This window comes from Lonchura striata, chromosome 1 (assembly GCF_046129695.1).
Source record: "Lonchura striata isolate bLonStr1 chromosome 1, bLonStr1.mat, whole genome shotgun sequence".
NCBI classification, from domain to species: domain Eukaryota; kingdom Metazoa; phylum Chordata; class Aves; order Passeriformes; family Estrildidae; genus Lonchura; species Lonchura striata.
In genome coordinates this window covers 106,878,085-106,894,897 of record NC_134603.1, presented here as the reverse complement: position 1 = coordinate 106,894,897, position 16,813 = coordinate 106,878,085, and the positions used below count along the sequence as shown (strand labels likewise).

The 16,813-nt window shown below is 33.4% G+C and overlaps 1 protein-coding gene across 2 annotated transcripts in view; it reads right to left on the bottom strand.

The window, feature by feature from the left end:
- The window catches only part of CNTNAP2 (contactin associated protein 2), a 1,054,227-nt gene that overhangs the window by 601,781 nt on the left and 435,633 nt on the right, over window positions 1–16,813 (bottom strand). For both annotated transcript variants that reach the window (XM_031503926.2, XM_077786381.1), the window contains one exon: window positions 4,482–4,629. In XM_031503926.2, coding sequence (XP_031359786.2) covers window positions 4,482–4,629 — 148 coding nt within the window. The remainder of the gene's footprint in view (window positions 1–4,481; window positions 4,630–16,813) is intronic.

The window sequence follows — 16,813 nt, the reverse complement described above, 5'->3', positions numbered from 1 at the left end:
TTCCATGACCAAAATTTCGTTCACTTTACTATTTGTAGAGTAAATGCTCACCATAAAAATATTCATTCTTTCATGAATAACCATAGGACTGTGGTTACTATTTTTCCTTCTTTTCCCTCCCTCTCTTAAAAAAAAAAAAAAAAAAAAAAGGCAAAAACCAGTCACCAATCAGAAAACCGAAACAGTAACATTTGACATAGCAGTGCATGTAGTTGAGCTAATATCTGAAAAAGAACAGATTTGTGAATACGGGTCATGTGACATCTGTTCAGTCCCACTGCTTCATAAGTATTTGCAAACAGAGCTGGTCAGTAAATGTAAACAGCTTGGCTTGCAGCCATTTATGAAGCTGTATAATCGTCCCTGCCTTGAGTATATTGAATATTTGCACAGCTTTCTGCCATCTCCAGGTATTGTTTGTTTTTTTTCAAGTCTGTCCTACAATTCAAGTGAGTAATCTGAAATTTGAAATTTTTTACCATCAAATGTGCAATTTTATCAAAAAGATACAAATCTACTGTTTAGATCCAGAAAATCAGCACAGCCATATAAAACCTCCTTTATAAATAAAGGTATTGTGAGTGTTTTCCACACACAGGATTTCATGACCCAGAAGACCTCTTACAGCTACCTTGAAAAGCATGGCCAAAGCCTATGCAGTAATATGCTTATTTCCCATTTTTTTGTCAGCATTCATCTGCCATAGGATGGAGATTAAGGGAACTATTCATATGGCAATGATCCTGCAGGAGCTTATTATGGTCTTCATGAATCAGTAGTAAAAGTACTATATTGTAGTTTTCATGGCCTCCAGATGCCATGTCTTTGCTGCTGTCTCAAAAATTCATAAAAGTTACCAAGGTGGAAGATCCATGTCATGTGCCATTGCTCTTTTTCTCCAAAAGAGCATGGATAAAATTCGGCCATCAGTTTTCATTTAACTGACTTCAGTGGGTATTTTGACTTTGGTTATATTGCTTTCTTCTTTGTGACTTGCTTTTAGATATATGATGTTACATCAAGTGTAATGTCACTTTTCCCCTTTATGGTTTATAAAACTCATAATTTTAAAATAAAAGCTAAACATTTCATTGACCAAAAAGTGGTTTTTATGTTATATGATAATCTACTTGCTGTAATTTTTCAAGCTTATTTTGCTCATGAAATTTCTCCATTAATTTAGCTATTAAGCAAGTTCTTTACCCAATTTTAATACTTTTTTTTTTTTTTTAAATAAGATATAGTCAGTTTTCCACTATAGAAAAAGAAAGAAAAAAAAAAAAACTTCATTCTGAACCTTGTTGTAGATTAAGGCCCTAATTCTTTTTTGGTGACTTCTGTGAACTCTTCTGATAGAAGACAACTCCACAGATCTCATCAACACAAAATACAGAGATTAATTTTAAAATAACAGATTTTAAAATTTTAGCAAACTAACAATAAAATAAGAAGTTTTGATAATGTTATTAACTTCTTCAGGGTACAAATGTGAAGTCTAATGGCTCTCTGGAAAACACACCTTTTTAAATTCAATTTGCTGGGCAAGGAAGGACATGGATTTTACCCCTTGTACAAAAAAAGTTAAATGTGTATTTTATATACATATACAAACAAAATAGGAACCAGAAATATGGCAATTAATGACCTGATGTTTGAATAAGCAGTTCAATGTGAGGAAGAATTTTTCTTAAAGGTCTGAGGCTAATGATCCAGTTGCAGCATTGTGCAAGGAAAGAGTATTAACAGTCAGTGTGCATGGCTTCCCAATTAAACCTTGCATGCAATGTGGGAAAATCTGAATATTCTGAATATGCCTAATGAAAGAATACATTAATTTATTAACTAAAAGAAAAATTAAAATTGTGATATATTGGGCAGCCTTTTACTTAGGTAATAGTTCCAAAAATTAGGGCATATTTGACTAGAAGCTGGTCTTTTAATCAGGTCTTTTAAAATTGGTGATTATCTAAATGGTTAGTTCCTTAAATGACAGCAGGATTAATCTCCAAATCACAGTGGTTAATGGCAGTGCTTATATTTATATGCAAATATATGCACTTCTAATCATAAGGTTAAAAACTTGGCCTCTGCCAAAGGACACATCTACATGGAAAGGTGCAGCATTTACACCTGGCTCCAAATAATTCATTTGAAGACAAGCTGGGAATTTGTAAACAGTACTCGCTGATTACAGTATTCATACCAAAGGGCTGCCTTCCTCCATCTTTACACAGTTTTTTTCTAGTTTTTCTTCTCAGCCACTCTACTGCTTTCTACTGATACTATTTTGGGAGCAGCCCTATTTCTGCATGTAAAAAACACAGTGCATTGTAGCAGAGATGTTAAAACAAAAGTCCCTTTACACATAAAACCAGAATAAATTATTTTAAATATTAAAATAAAAAAATCTCTAATGATTACTGAAATAATTTCTAATACAAACAGACCAGTAATACTTTATCACTAAAATTATGAAATTATATTTGGCCATCTTAGTTCTTCTGTGAAGGCACACCTTATCAGTATTTTTATGGTCCCATACATTGTTTCTTAGGCAGGGGCTTTTTATTCTCCTCCAAAAGTTTAACAAGCAAACAACTTTTCATCAAAAAACTAAAACAATATTATCAGCAAGCTGTGTTTTACTTTTTCTCACATTTACTTTAAGCCTCTAAAATATCTTGTTGCATACCTACAGCATTTTGTCTATTCATGTCATCAAAATGTAACATTTTTATGTGTTAATATTGCAGTAAATATCGTGGGGTTTCTTGTTTGATTCTGCTACATTTTATTCTGTTAAAGAGAGCTACATTTGACAGTAAACTAGATGTTGGTTTCTTGTACCAGATGCCTGAATTTGCATTTGATGTACAAGCAAGGAGGTATACTTAGAAGCGAGTATTTATTATGACAGAAAATTAGCAATGCTGTAGTTTGGTATACATAAAACAGCATGTAAAACATTTTAGCAGTATGATGGCAAACACTTGTTTATTAAGAGTCATGTACTGATTAATCAGAGTTGTACCTAAAACATCAGAAGCTCAATTCTCTTTAAGTAAAAATTACCTTTAGTGTAACCTACAGTTCCTCAGACAACAGATATAATAAAAACATGGAACAGTTTGGGTTGGAAGGGACCTTTAAAGGACATCTAGTTCAAGTCCTCTGCAGTAATCAGGGATGTCTTCAACTAGATCAGGTTCCTCAGAGCCCCAGTCCACATGAGTTTAAATGTTTCCAGGGATGGAGCATCCACCACCCCTGTGGGTGTCAGTGTCCTGGAACCTTCATTGTAAAAGATTACTCCTTTATATCTAATCAAAATCGACCCCCTATTAGTTTAAAACCTTTATGCTTTGTCTTATTGCAACAGGTCATGCTCTTGTATTTGTGCAAATATTTCTAACAACCATGTGTACCCCCAGTACAGCAGCACCAATACCACAGCAAGTTTGATTTGATTTCTCAACTAAGTTCCAGCTGTTGGGAAATTCTCTGTGATTCAATATACATTTTTAAAACATTCATTGTATGGAAATAAGAAAAAAATAATATCAAAACTCTATTCCTCATGGTTCTATTTGTGTTGAATAAAAGTATGAAGTCTTTGGACTATCTAATCAAATAAAAAACCCAACAGCTGTTTTTTTCAACAATCAACTGATATTGCTAGTCAGGATAGCAAAGGGCTCCAATAGGTCTTATGTCACCCAAGGAAGTCAGTAATGAATCTTCCACATTTTATTCTAAAGTCTAATTATTAAAACACAAATCTCAAATAACATTTTCCAGCTAAAATACCAATAAATCCAGGATACAGCTTAAAAAGTACATAGAAATAGGATATCATAAACTCAGTTTTGCAGGTTTGCTGACTTAAGCACTGGCTGGATTGAATTAAAGGAAAGGCATAATTTCTTAAAGCATTATCAGTTCAGGTCTTAGCTACAGAAGCACTTGTACCATTGCTCACTAGGATTTCAGAAGAAATTCTGAAGTCACATTCAAATACTCAACAAAATATCTCAGAAAAATGTGTCAGATATTTAGACAATCTGAGCTATTCTGATAGAATTATTTACTGCTTTAATTTTATCACGCATATCAGGCAAGAAATTACACCGTTTCCATTTTATCTCTCAAGACACAACATGACATTTGTTTGAATACGATCTCTTCCTCAAATGTGCCAATCGAGCTTATACAATAGCCAAAGCCTTCTACAACAGAAACCATGAAGATGAAAAGGAGAAACTTCAGAGCAGTGTTACAATTTCCAGTGTTGCATCTTCCAGAGAAGAACAAACAATCAGCTCAGAATTAAAGTTCCAACAAATATTTCATTAAGCCCTAGCTAAAACAAGTAGCAATCCTGGAACCAAGGTAAAAGTCTCTGACATCTGGATTTAATCCAAAATTCAAAAAGATTTTTTATTTAGGGGAGGAAAAAAAAGGGTCATAATGGAAAAACTTACAGTAGGAACAGCCGTAGACTTCAATTCTTAACCCAATTTGGCCCTCTCCATTCCAATCCAAAGGAACTATCCTCACGTACTGAGCAATAACTGGATGTTGTAAATCATGCCGGACCACACTGTCAGAGTTTGTATTTCCAGGAAATGCCTAAGGGAAAAAAGAAAAAAAAATCAGTTCTAGTGCCTATATAGTTGGCATCTGAATAAATACACATATAAAATCCTATAACAGGCATCAAGGGTGGGACAAAAAAATCAAAGAATAAGGACTACTATTGAAAACTAGAGTCATAAAAATATTGAAAGATATAAAATTTAAGTTGGTTTCTGCTTACAGTTATAGGAATAGCCAATTACATGCTCAAACACTACTTATTAAAAAAATATATTTTAGAAGAATAATTATTTTGTACCATGTATAGTAGACCTAGGTGGTGGTAGATGTATGGAAGATGCATAAGATCCCTTCTTTGGTGGACTCACAAAATTAAAACATGATAACAATTACATTCACCTTAATTTTTTTGTGCTGCAGCTATTGATGTGCTAACGATGATGATGGCACTCCTCGCTTAATAAATAAATTAGTAAGATACATTAAATAGTGTTTTTGAAGCACTTATATATTTGGGTGGTATAAGGAAGTGAGCAGTCCTCTCTTCTGAGCTGAAGAGAAGATAAAGAAAGGCATACACTGAACAACAACAAAAAAATCCTGCTGAGCAGCTGCCTGCTTTCTTAATCTTGCTCTAGGAATCACAGAACTTCATGGAGGGAATAAAAATTTTTGTTCCTATAAAAATGTATCTTTTACTGAGCATGCAAGGTAATGCTTCATGGTTCAAGAGAAAATTTTATTTGGAAATGTTTTAATTTTATGATGCTTGGTATAATCTTATCAAAACCCTACTAAATGTAGATGTTTGCTGGTTGTTTTGTTGTTTTGGTTTGGGGTTATTTGTTGGTTCTTTTTTTCGGGGGGGGGTTTGGTCTTTTTTTTTTTTTTTTTTTTTTAATTGCCTGGAACTGTTATGGTCAAATGAAGCTGAATATAGGAAGACATTATATTTTTTACATAATTTAATTAAATTATAGATAAAAAATATTCTCAAAATCAATTGTATTTTCTGTAGCTCTTCAAAGTTTTAACCTGCCTTGTGTTTTACCAGTCTTTTGTCAGAAAGAGAGCTGATCCCAGCAGGTACCTGGCATTTCAAGGGTTCCTATTGCTCTATAAATCAGTAACCTCTGCTGAATGCATAAACAAAGTCAACAGAGAATAAGGCAGTCCCAGTTTAATAAAACACATTCCATTTAGTCTCCAGCAGAAGACTATCTTTTAAACACAGCCTTCATTTAAATAAATGGGAAACAGTAATACACGCTTTGTGGATAATGCAAATACCAGGCCAAAATCCATTATTGCAAGACTGAAAAATCAATTTACAGGACCTTGAAAATTATGCACAATTGCTGAAAAATCTCCTTTTCTGGCCAGTAGAATTTAAAAGTATAATTTAGACCCACATATCTAATAGGAGATTTTTTTTTTTAAACAAGTATCAAATCTTTGGCTAAAAAAAATTGAATAAAATATAGAATGTTACAATAAAAAGCCTCCTTGAAAAGCTATTTTTTCAGACAAAAATGTAAATACCTGTATAAATTAAACAAGTTTTCCACATTATTAATCTTATTAAGTCACTTAAATATTATTGCCAGATATCATGCTTTTTCTTTAACCCAAACTAGGAAAATGATCAAAATGGCTCACTTATCTGTAAAACACCATCTCATGAGCCCAACTCCGAAATTCCCTGTTCTATAAACTATTTCTCTTCTTGTATTGGATACTGACTTCTGTAAACTGCTTCATATTTCAGCCCACATTGCAATGAAAAGACTGGTAATGTTATTAGCCACAGCCACTTTTTTCAAAGATAAAATACTCCACTTCAAAGTGCTCCACAGGACAGCAACAGAATAAGAATGAAAAAAATATAAGAAAAAAAGTCCCAAATCCTTTCTAAACAGTGCTTTTCAACATATATTGAATGGAGCATTCAAACATATTCACCAAGATTTTTGTCACTCCTTAATAGAAAACTCTGTTTAGCTCCAAATAATTTTCAAAATTCAACAGGGCAGGTTTGTAGGACAGATAACATATTTTAACAGGCCAACTAATAAAGTTTAAAATTAATAAATTAAATAAATAATCAATCATTCAGCAGAATTTGCAGCCAAAATTGTGTGATTTTTAAATTTCACTTTGGCTTTGCCATTGGGCTTCAGCCACCCCACTGTACATGGGGACACCAGAGAGATATTCAGTATAATTCTCTTCCTACAACTAAAGAACCTGGAAAAAAAGGGAAGGTAAGGGTTTGGCAAACTTGGAAGCAAAGCTATGGAAAGTTAAGATTCAGACTCAATTTTTTGTCCTGTAGTTAAAGAATGACTACATTCTAATCAATAACTAAAAATGGTAGCGCTAAATTATAAATTCACATAAGTATTGTAATGAAATAGCACACAGCTTAACAGTGGTGTGTAAGTAGAACTGGCTGAAATGGTTTGAGCTTCCTGTAACAGGACAGTTTGCAACCATTTTACAGTACTCAATTCTATGGACAAAGAAAGAACATTACAAAATCTCCTTTTGGGAAAAGGCTCATTACAATAAAGGGTTAAAAAGAAATTCTCGGCATTAAGGAATTTATCTTTGAAATAAGGATGCACAGAAATGCCTGAAATGTTAAGTGAACAAAAGTGGACACCTTCATGCTTCAATCAAAGAGTAAAATGATGGAAGGATGAAAGTTAGATCCTCAACCAGATAAACAAAAAATGTTTGCAATCTCTTGGGTCTCTGCGAGGCAGAGAAAAAATTCCTGTATTTCACTGTAATACATCATCACATATATACTAGAGAATCTAACTTAGTTAAGGGGAAAATTAATTCTTCACCTCACTTAATTCAGGTGAAGAATTCTCCATCCAAATTAATGATCCATTCAGAGATGAGTACTAAAATTGCTTCAGTGTAGGCTCTTACTAGGATGATGTAAAAATAAGGCAATGCATGGAACAGTAGGATGACATTTCTTTTCCTGAATGAGGAACAATTAATTTTTTTTCATAGCTTTCTTTAATTACTAGTACTTTTTTTTTTCACAACTTTGATTTTATAGTCATTGTTATACTCTTGATAGTTATTTTTTGCCTTATTATCAAAGGAAAAAATAATTTATGTCTCTGAATTTCTTAAAAAAACCCATCTATGCTTTTAGCTTTATTTTGACACTGCAATAGTGAAAACAGTACAGAGTCTCTGTTCCCTGGTACTATAGCTCTGTAAATGGCAAAAACAGGAAACAGAAGTATCAGTATAAATTATGGAAGCATCCACAGGCAAGCACAATATATCTTCAGGAAACATAACTGGGGGCAGGGTTTGGGACTCCAAGGTGAGCTAAGCATGAAGCTGACTAAACCTTGAAATTTTTATTTTATAGAAAAACCCCCAAATTCCAAACTAAATAATTTTTTTTTGAAAAATCTAGAAGGATTACAAAAGTGAGATGTTGACAGCTTTGATTATGACTGCACTGAAAAGAAAATCTGGAAACAGTTTTTCACTTGAGTTTTCAGGCATCTGCATCGTCAATGAGCAGAGCAGGGCTGGCTGGGTGCTGGAAGCTCTCTACCAGCAGTGCAGTGGAATGATGCTTGGCACTTCAGGGCAGTTCAAATCCAGAGGTCCTAAAAAAATTCACATCATGAACTGGATCTGCAAAAGTCAACTGAAATCCACATCAGATTTCAGAGAAGACAAGGTGTTTAAAAAATTTGTTTCTACTTTACTACATGGAAATTTAAGAAAAAAAGGCAAAACCTGAATTTCATGAATTCCACTTTGCTGGCGAAGATTTACCCATTCTTTGCTGAATACCTATGAAAACCCATCTCAATTGTGTTATGCAAACTCAAACAGCAAGAATAAGAGGATTGCGTAGAAGAGCATGTAAAACATTAACTTCAAGTAGAAGGGAAAAAAAGATACGAAAGAAATATGGTAGGAAAACAGGTTGCAGAAAGAAAGAATAATAGTAAATAAAGAAAAAAAATTAATGCATCAGAAAGTAACAGATCTAGGTTTTCTCCATTTTAGCTCACTTTTAACAGGTTGCTGTACTTTCATGTGTACTGTGGGGAGTAAAAATAAGTGACAGGAAGCAGTAATCTTTTACTTGAAGAAACATTTCTGCATTCTTTCCATTGAACACGACAATTAGTAACACTACAATTTGCATACTGTACTCTTTCCCTAAAAACAAACACGTCCAAAGCAAAACAACATTTCTACAGCATCCTGCATAATCACCTTGCACAGAAATGCAACTGAATAGAAAAAAAAAAAAAGGTATCTGAAAGTAATTAAAAGTTATAGCAGGTATTTCCCTTAGCACAAATGAAATTCTCAACTGATTCACCAGGTGCTGAATTTCATCTTTGAGATTTGTGGTTATAAAATGACCAAGACTCCTAAGAGCTCAGGATTAACAATAAATCAGATCAATTAAACATTATAATGCTGATTATGGTGAACTCATATGAACTTGATTCTTTTATCAATGCAGTAAATCCCAATTTCTTTGGCTATCCATATTTTTCCCACAGCCACATTTCTCTGTTTTATATAAATGTGTGTGTGTGTGTGTGTGTGTGTGTGTGTATAACCTCTATGTTATGTGTGTAATGCTAAAAATTTCTGGAAAACTACTCACATACTCAAAGTAAGGAATATCTAGTTTAAGCCTTTCACTAGAACTGAGTACAATTTTTTGTCCTATGCTTAAAACCTTTCCTAGCGTTTTTTAATCAGATCCATCTTTCTGTTCACCTTGCACCCTTATGTTATCTACTGATTCCTAGGAAGTTTACTTTCAAGTTCAAATTCTCTCTTTGTATGCTGAAAACATACTCTAACCACATAGACTTCATAATTTAATGAATAATATAATGGCATTATCATTACATGCAAAGACTAAAGCCAAAAGCTTATTTGCTGTCTTTCAGCCTTTCACATTTCCAAAGAAAGTAAATTATTTAGCAACATAACATTATTGATCATTATAACAAAATGTGCCAACATTTTATAGCCTAATAACTACTGTTTTACTTAAAAAGAACTCAGCCTCCTACAGGAACTTTGATTTTTTGGTGTTTTAACAAGAACCTTAAGAAACCTCTAAGTTTCAAAAAAAATTTTAAGGAATATTGTCATTTTTTATTCACAGATAACTTGTAGAGAATTCAGTTCTGCATAATGTTCCTAGAAAATATTTTTAAAACTTAGACAGAAAATTGAAGAGCACAATATGACACCTGAGCATAATATTAGATAACTGAAAAAAAAAAATTACAAATACAAGCTTCATTATCAAATCTGTGTGTTTAAATGTATTGATATTTGCAGTTTTTCTTTTAAATCCAGAAATAAATGAAACTCCTATACACAAAAAAAACAAACACCAACCAAAAATCCAAACACCCTCCCAACTACTGCATCCAAAATGTGACTCAGCAACTGGATGTAAGTGAAACATTCTTTTATCTTCTGGCACTGTTGTAGGATATTATCTTTGTTTAATTTACTTTGAGTAATGAAGCCTAAAGCCAAAAGCCTTAACAAAGAACTACCTACCCAGTTCACACATATGTCCCAAACCCATTAAGTGCTTTTCTCATACTTCTACATAGAATTGTTCATCCTTTATTTATGCACAGAAATATTTCCAAATTATCTGAATTTTTCTAGGGAAACTGAGTTCTTTTAAGGACTGGACAGCAACCTTTTGTTGACTTTGTATTATTGGAGTACTTGAGGCAGGACATCTGACAATGCACATGTGTACAGACTGAAGGGTTTTGTTTGTTTTTCTTTTGCCCAGGACTCCACTTAATTACCCTATTCCCCTAACCTTTAGACTCATGAACAAGGGACACAGATGTATGGATGTTGTTAAATTTTACTTTATGGAACATCACAGCAAGGGCACCAACAGTGTCATGTTTCTCTATATCATTAAACTGAATACGCTATTCCAGAGATGTGTGAAATATCTCACAGGCAAAGACATTCTTCCCTTTTTGGTGAAGACACCGAACATAACACATAAAATTTCTAAAACAGACATTAATAAAGCTCCTAAATTATTTTCATGCCTGTATAATGAAGAAGAAATTTCAACCCTATGCTGAACCATACAGGTTTTGTTCCACTTGACGTAAAATGGGAACAATCCTAAAATTCTTTTAAACCAAAGCTATATGCAAAAAATATTAAAAGATCATTAGGGTTGTAAAGTCAACACTGCTAGTAGAAGTTGTGTTTCCTGCAGAGTCCTAATGAATTCCTGAATATCATTATGATATTAATTTATTTACATAATTACCTGCTATTAATTCCCCAGAGATTCATACAATTCCCAGAGAGAAAATTGTGATGATTCATCCTGATACACTAAACAGTTGAGTCTGAAATAACCTTGAGGTTTTAGGGTGGTTTGCTTTGTTTTTTCATTTTTAATAATATCTAAATTCAAGAGGAAAAACATGTGAGCTTGATTTGGAAAATTTTGCCAATGGAAGCCTGTCCTAGTCTTTTGCAATTTGTTCCCAAGATTTAGTATCTAGCATTTACACTTTGATTTAGATTGAGAAAATACAATCTTCCCACCACTGAATAACGTTTCATCTTTGTTGTTAAGATCAACTGATTGCTTTATTAATAAAAGCCTCTGAACACTTTGGGGAGTAATCATTATCTTGCTCTTAGTCTTAAACAAACTAAACAGATTTTAATACAGACACTGCAGGACCCATTCCAGGAGCAGTGTGGGGTTTCATAATGAATAAGACTGGTACATTTAAGATAGCTCCTTTATTTGCATGAGAGAATGAAGTACACAGGGTTCATGCCTCTGGACTGCCAGATGGGAATGAGTCATCTTCCCTACAGCACAGGTGTTGGATTCTCTTTGTGACAATTCCCAGGTGATGCCAGACAACAAAGTTACAAAAAAAATTGTGTGGCACGTAGTATAGTTCTAGCAAGAAACAAAATTATTAGGTAGTTTTGACTTAATCTTTCACTGTCTCTGTTCCACATATATGGAATATGGAGTAAAAATTAAATTATTTTATGGGGTTGTAGAAATAAAATAATTCTTATTAAACACCTAGTCAATTATTCACATAGGTGTCTAAATTAGAAAGCTGAACCTTTTGTGGTCCATGAAGCAAAGTGGGAGATAGGAACTAAATTAAAATCTTGCCACTCTTCAATTGCTGTATAGTATAATATAAATTTCCCAGGGTACAATATAAATCTATTCTACAAAATAAAGAATATGATCAACACCTTAGTTCCAAAAATTTGCCCGCTGTCTTATTCATGTTAAAAGAAAAAGAACACAAAAATCAGTGTGAAATGGTTGTACAGACAGGATAAAACCTGCTTTTCTCTATAGAGTTGCAAGATTTTATTAATGAATACACAAAAAATGACTTCTGCTGCATTTCCTGTAGAATGAAAGAGAGACAGGAAGAATGTGTTTCCAAAACACCTAAGCACAATTGCAATCATTACTGAAATAATAACAGCAACAGCTCTCTGATCACTGACTGGTGGTCCATAGAGCTCAGCAGTAACAGGAGCTTGAGAAGAAGGTCAAACACATTGAAACTCAGAGCAGTCCTTAGTTTCTTTCCCTCTCTACTACTGATGTATTTAGAATTTTTTTGCACACTCTGATGATTTTAAAATAGCTTTTTAGTAATTTTCAGGACAGTACTCCTTGTCTCGAAGTTTCTTGTATCTCTTCTGCACAGCCCCACTACTCTACTGGGTTACTTGCCACTCAAATTGTTGAGGCTGTCACCAGAGAGTGCGCTTAGGGGAGGAAAGCACAAACTCAGCAGTGTCATTCCACACCCCCTGACTTAGTGGTTTGGATTAAAAGATTAAATCTCCCTGCAGGAAAAAGTACAAAGTCAAACTCTGTTTTAAATACTGTTGAGAATCATTTATCTTCAGTAAAGGCATAGCAACTTCAGAAAGCTTTTTAGCTCTTAATTAGTTAAATATAAAACCAAACAGCAATCTTTACTCATAATAGAAAATACTGATTTGTGACTTCAGTGTATAACTATAAATAAAAGTTACCGCACTTACTGATTTTATAGTCTTTTGAGTCATATGTAAATCATGATTGTTAAAAACTTTTCTGTTATGAATAGTTTTCATTCTTGTATTTCATTTAAAGAAGAGTCCAGAGACTGCTTTCCAGATCATTCCAATTTTGAGTAGACTATTAACATGAAAGAAATAACTGTAAAACAAAACTTTACATATCTGAAATTGTTGCAAGAATACAATTGTAAATCAAAAAGTGAGGAATACAGTCTGGTTATTCTGTATTAATTGTTTAATGAATAAAGTTAATATTGTATACTGAGATAAAATAAACAAACTTTGAACACAAAATTTAAATAACCAGGTGTTTTTCTTTTATACTTTCAGTATCTATTTAATTCTGGGATTTTAGTTAATTGCTAATAGCACTTTATTCCCCATAATTCAGATAAGCTTCCCAGTAATGGGAAGTAAAATTGGATTAAAAAAGCCAATAACCTGTCTTTAAACCTGTTTCAGCTGTCCTTAAATAATATTAAAACATTACAAAATTTATTTAAGATTATAGAAACATTAATTTTGAATCTTTTGTTTTTGCATGCTTCCAAGTTGCAATATTGATGAAATAAATGAAGTTCATATATAATATTAAGTCAAGATTTTGCAAAAAAATTACTAAAGGAAAAAAGGAAAAATAACACTATTGCCATCTTACAAGAACATGTTTCACTTTCTGGCTGTAGCTGCAGTACTCTCTGAATATGTCAAGATGAAAGAAAATAAGAGTAACTTACCTAAAATATTTCACAAACACTAAAGTTAAGAATTCCAAAGGGTGATTCAGCTATTAATGTCAACTATGATACAAGAACTCACTAATCATTTTCCTTTCCTTTCCTCCTGTTCACCCTAGGCAGAGCCCATACTCTAAAAATCACCATCTTCATTAAGATTTTCCTGAAGAAGGTCCACAATTTAGAGCTTTCCAGTATGTGAACCAGGACAAGAACAAAACAGACAAACAAAAAAAACCAAACAAAAAAACCCCACAAAAAACCCCCCAAAAAACAAAAAACCCAAACAAGAAACCAAAAAACAAACAAACAAACAAAGAAAAAAAAAACAAACCACAAACAACCAAAGAAACTGTAACCAAAATGTAACTATGATAAATGTCAATGAAAAATGTGTAGATCCTTCTTTCTAAAACTTAGTGTAAGGCTAAAAGGGTTTTAGATGCAGAAAATCATAAGCAAAATGGCATGCAAGGAAACACAAAATTCTTATCTCAGGAAGAATACCTGGAGCAGGATTCCTCAAATAATCCTTTCAACCTGATCAAAGGAATATTACTAAGAAAACCCCAAAGGCAGAATTACAGTATGTGACAGGCTTCAAACATGCCAGCCTGTCCTTCAACTTGAATTCAATAGCTGCTCATCTTTCTAGGGAAATAAGGACAGTTTTACCCACTTGGCTTTTTGAAATGATACCAAAAAGCCACAAGAATACTTTATAAAAGAATGTGGAAAGAAATATCTGAATTGTCAGAAGCTACCTCTTTCTTCAGTATTTTTTTTTTCCTTTTTCCTGCTAAGATTATCATGACTGAAAAATTTTGGGAGAAATGCAGAATTATTGTGTTTCTGCTCAAGTTCATTCTTAGTCTTCATATAAAAAGTGCCTGTTATCTATATGAAAACTCAGAGTAAGAAGTAATATTTGATTTGAAATCCCTGTGAATTTAGTAAACTGTTAAATGTCTTAATAAAAGAGACAATAATGGAATAAGAAATACTGAAGGCCTTATTTTTGTTTTAAAGTGTATAATTTGATTTCATCCCATCCTCTTTTGCAACTGTATACTTTCAGAAGTTTGATTTTTCCCTTTTGCAGAGATAATATGCATCTAAATTTCCATATACAGTTGTTTTGTTCAGGTTAGCATCAACTACTACTCCAAAGGTGACTGTAAAAAGATCTTTTAGTTGAAATGTCTTCAAATGGCTGTTAGCATCTGAAATAGGAGGACTTCTATAAATCAAAACCCTTGTTTAATAATCACCAAATGTAAATCTAGTTTGAAAACAATAATTAGAAAGAGAGAAGAGAGAAGGGTTTCAAAATTTTGATCACCTGTCCACTTCTTTCCTTACAATTCATTAAACAAGTAGTAAAGTGATGTAAAGGCCTAATTTTCTTTCAACAGAGACTTCCTAAATTTAATTTTAAGCTGTGCCATAAATCTTAGGGGATTGAACATTAGAGTCAATTGATTAGTAGTTGTGTGCAAGACATTTTTTTTCCTCACAAGCATTGGCAATTTTATCTAACTCAGATATTTCTGCTTAATTTATTTTAGGCAGCCAGGATACATGCTTCCCTGGCCAAGGAGGCAGTGACATTTTGAGTTTATCAGAAAAAAACTTCATTGCAGTGTTTTCTATCACTGAGCAGGATTGACAGCCTCCACAGCCACTAACTTAAAAGAAGGGTCAGATGACAGTAGAGCAACACTGTTGTTGTTAACAGCTTCATGAGTTTTACTACTCATGTAGAAGGAGAAGGTAGATTTTCCCATGTATGAAGATCTTCATTACTTAGGTGCAATACTTGTCTTACATGTTTCTGAGTGCTTTTGACAAAGATTTGCTGCAGCACAGAGATGATAGTTATGGTTCTGTTTCTATGCAAAGGCCCAAATTGATCAGGGAAAATCTGGCAGTGAATCTTCTTCTATACTTTTTTTTTTTCTGAAGCTACATCACACTGACACTGCTGTTTTCCAGTAAGGCAAAGTGTTTGTAGCATCACCAGCTTTAGCAGAGAGAAGACACCGTTATCTTGTTGCTATTAGTCTGTTATATCCCATTCTGTAAAACTAATACAAGAGAAACCAAAACCATCCTTTTGTGGATATTTATAGGAAGGAGGAGTGGAAAGACAAAGGTACCAGGATCTCCCTATCATTCCCTTTCCCTGACTTCTAGACTTATTTACTTACTGCCTGAGAGTATTTTAAAAACATGTTTGCAAGTGCTCAGAACAAATTTGGAGTTCTTCAGATGAAAGAGGCCATCATAATGCTACTCTGTTTCTCTACAGGATCACAGAAAGCACCTGCAGGAAATGCCTTTAGAGACATTTGATAAAACTCCGTAACTACTTGTAATAGCATAAGCACAGCAGTCAGGAATGACTGCTGGCAGTTGTGTTTACTGCTTACTTACTGTGTGAACTGAGACTGACATCCCAATGCCTCTGAAACTCATTCTGCCTGTAAGACAGAGATAATTCTCTCGGAAGTGTTTGTTGAGAATTAATTAGGTAATATTTATGCACTGATTCTTTAAAAACAAACCAATCCAATCACTGTTTTTTTTTACATCCCTGCTCACTACTACTACTACTACTACTACTACTACTACTACTACTACTACTACTACTACTACTACTAATAATAAATAATAAATTAAAGAGATTCATTGGCTTTTGGTGACCAGAGGGGAGCATTACGATAATTTATTCTGGAGTTCAGTAGGTACAGTGCCAACTCCAACTCCTACACAATAGTTCTGTTAATGAGTTCGCAGTCTGGACTATAGTGCACCATTCAAGTTATCCTGTCTTGATTCCAAAACTGAAAGTGATAGAAAAATCAAATTTATCACACCCTTACAGAAGCTTTTCCATACTTATATTCAGTGTTAAATATACGCATTATTTCTACTTGGTTTGTTCATCCAGTCACTGGATCTTACTCCATCTTTTGCTCTATATCTAAGAATAGTTGACTATCATGGATAACTTCTTTTTAAGAACCTGGCAAACTACGATGAGAAAATACTGTGTTTCTGGAACATTAAAGTAATCAGGTAATTAAGCAAAATCTATAATTTATCTGGGACAGCTTGCAAAATGACAACATGATCTGGCTTACAAAACCTTTACAGGCTTTCTTTTAAAGCCACTAGCTTCCTTCCTCCCTTCCCACATTGGATGTGAAAAATCAGGCTAAAATAACAGCATGGACTTCCATTCATTTTTTGTGGAATTCATTCTGTTGTTATTTCACTGACTTAAACACCAAGATTCAAAACAGGATCACCAAAAGGTTTCAAATTATCAC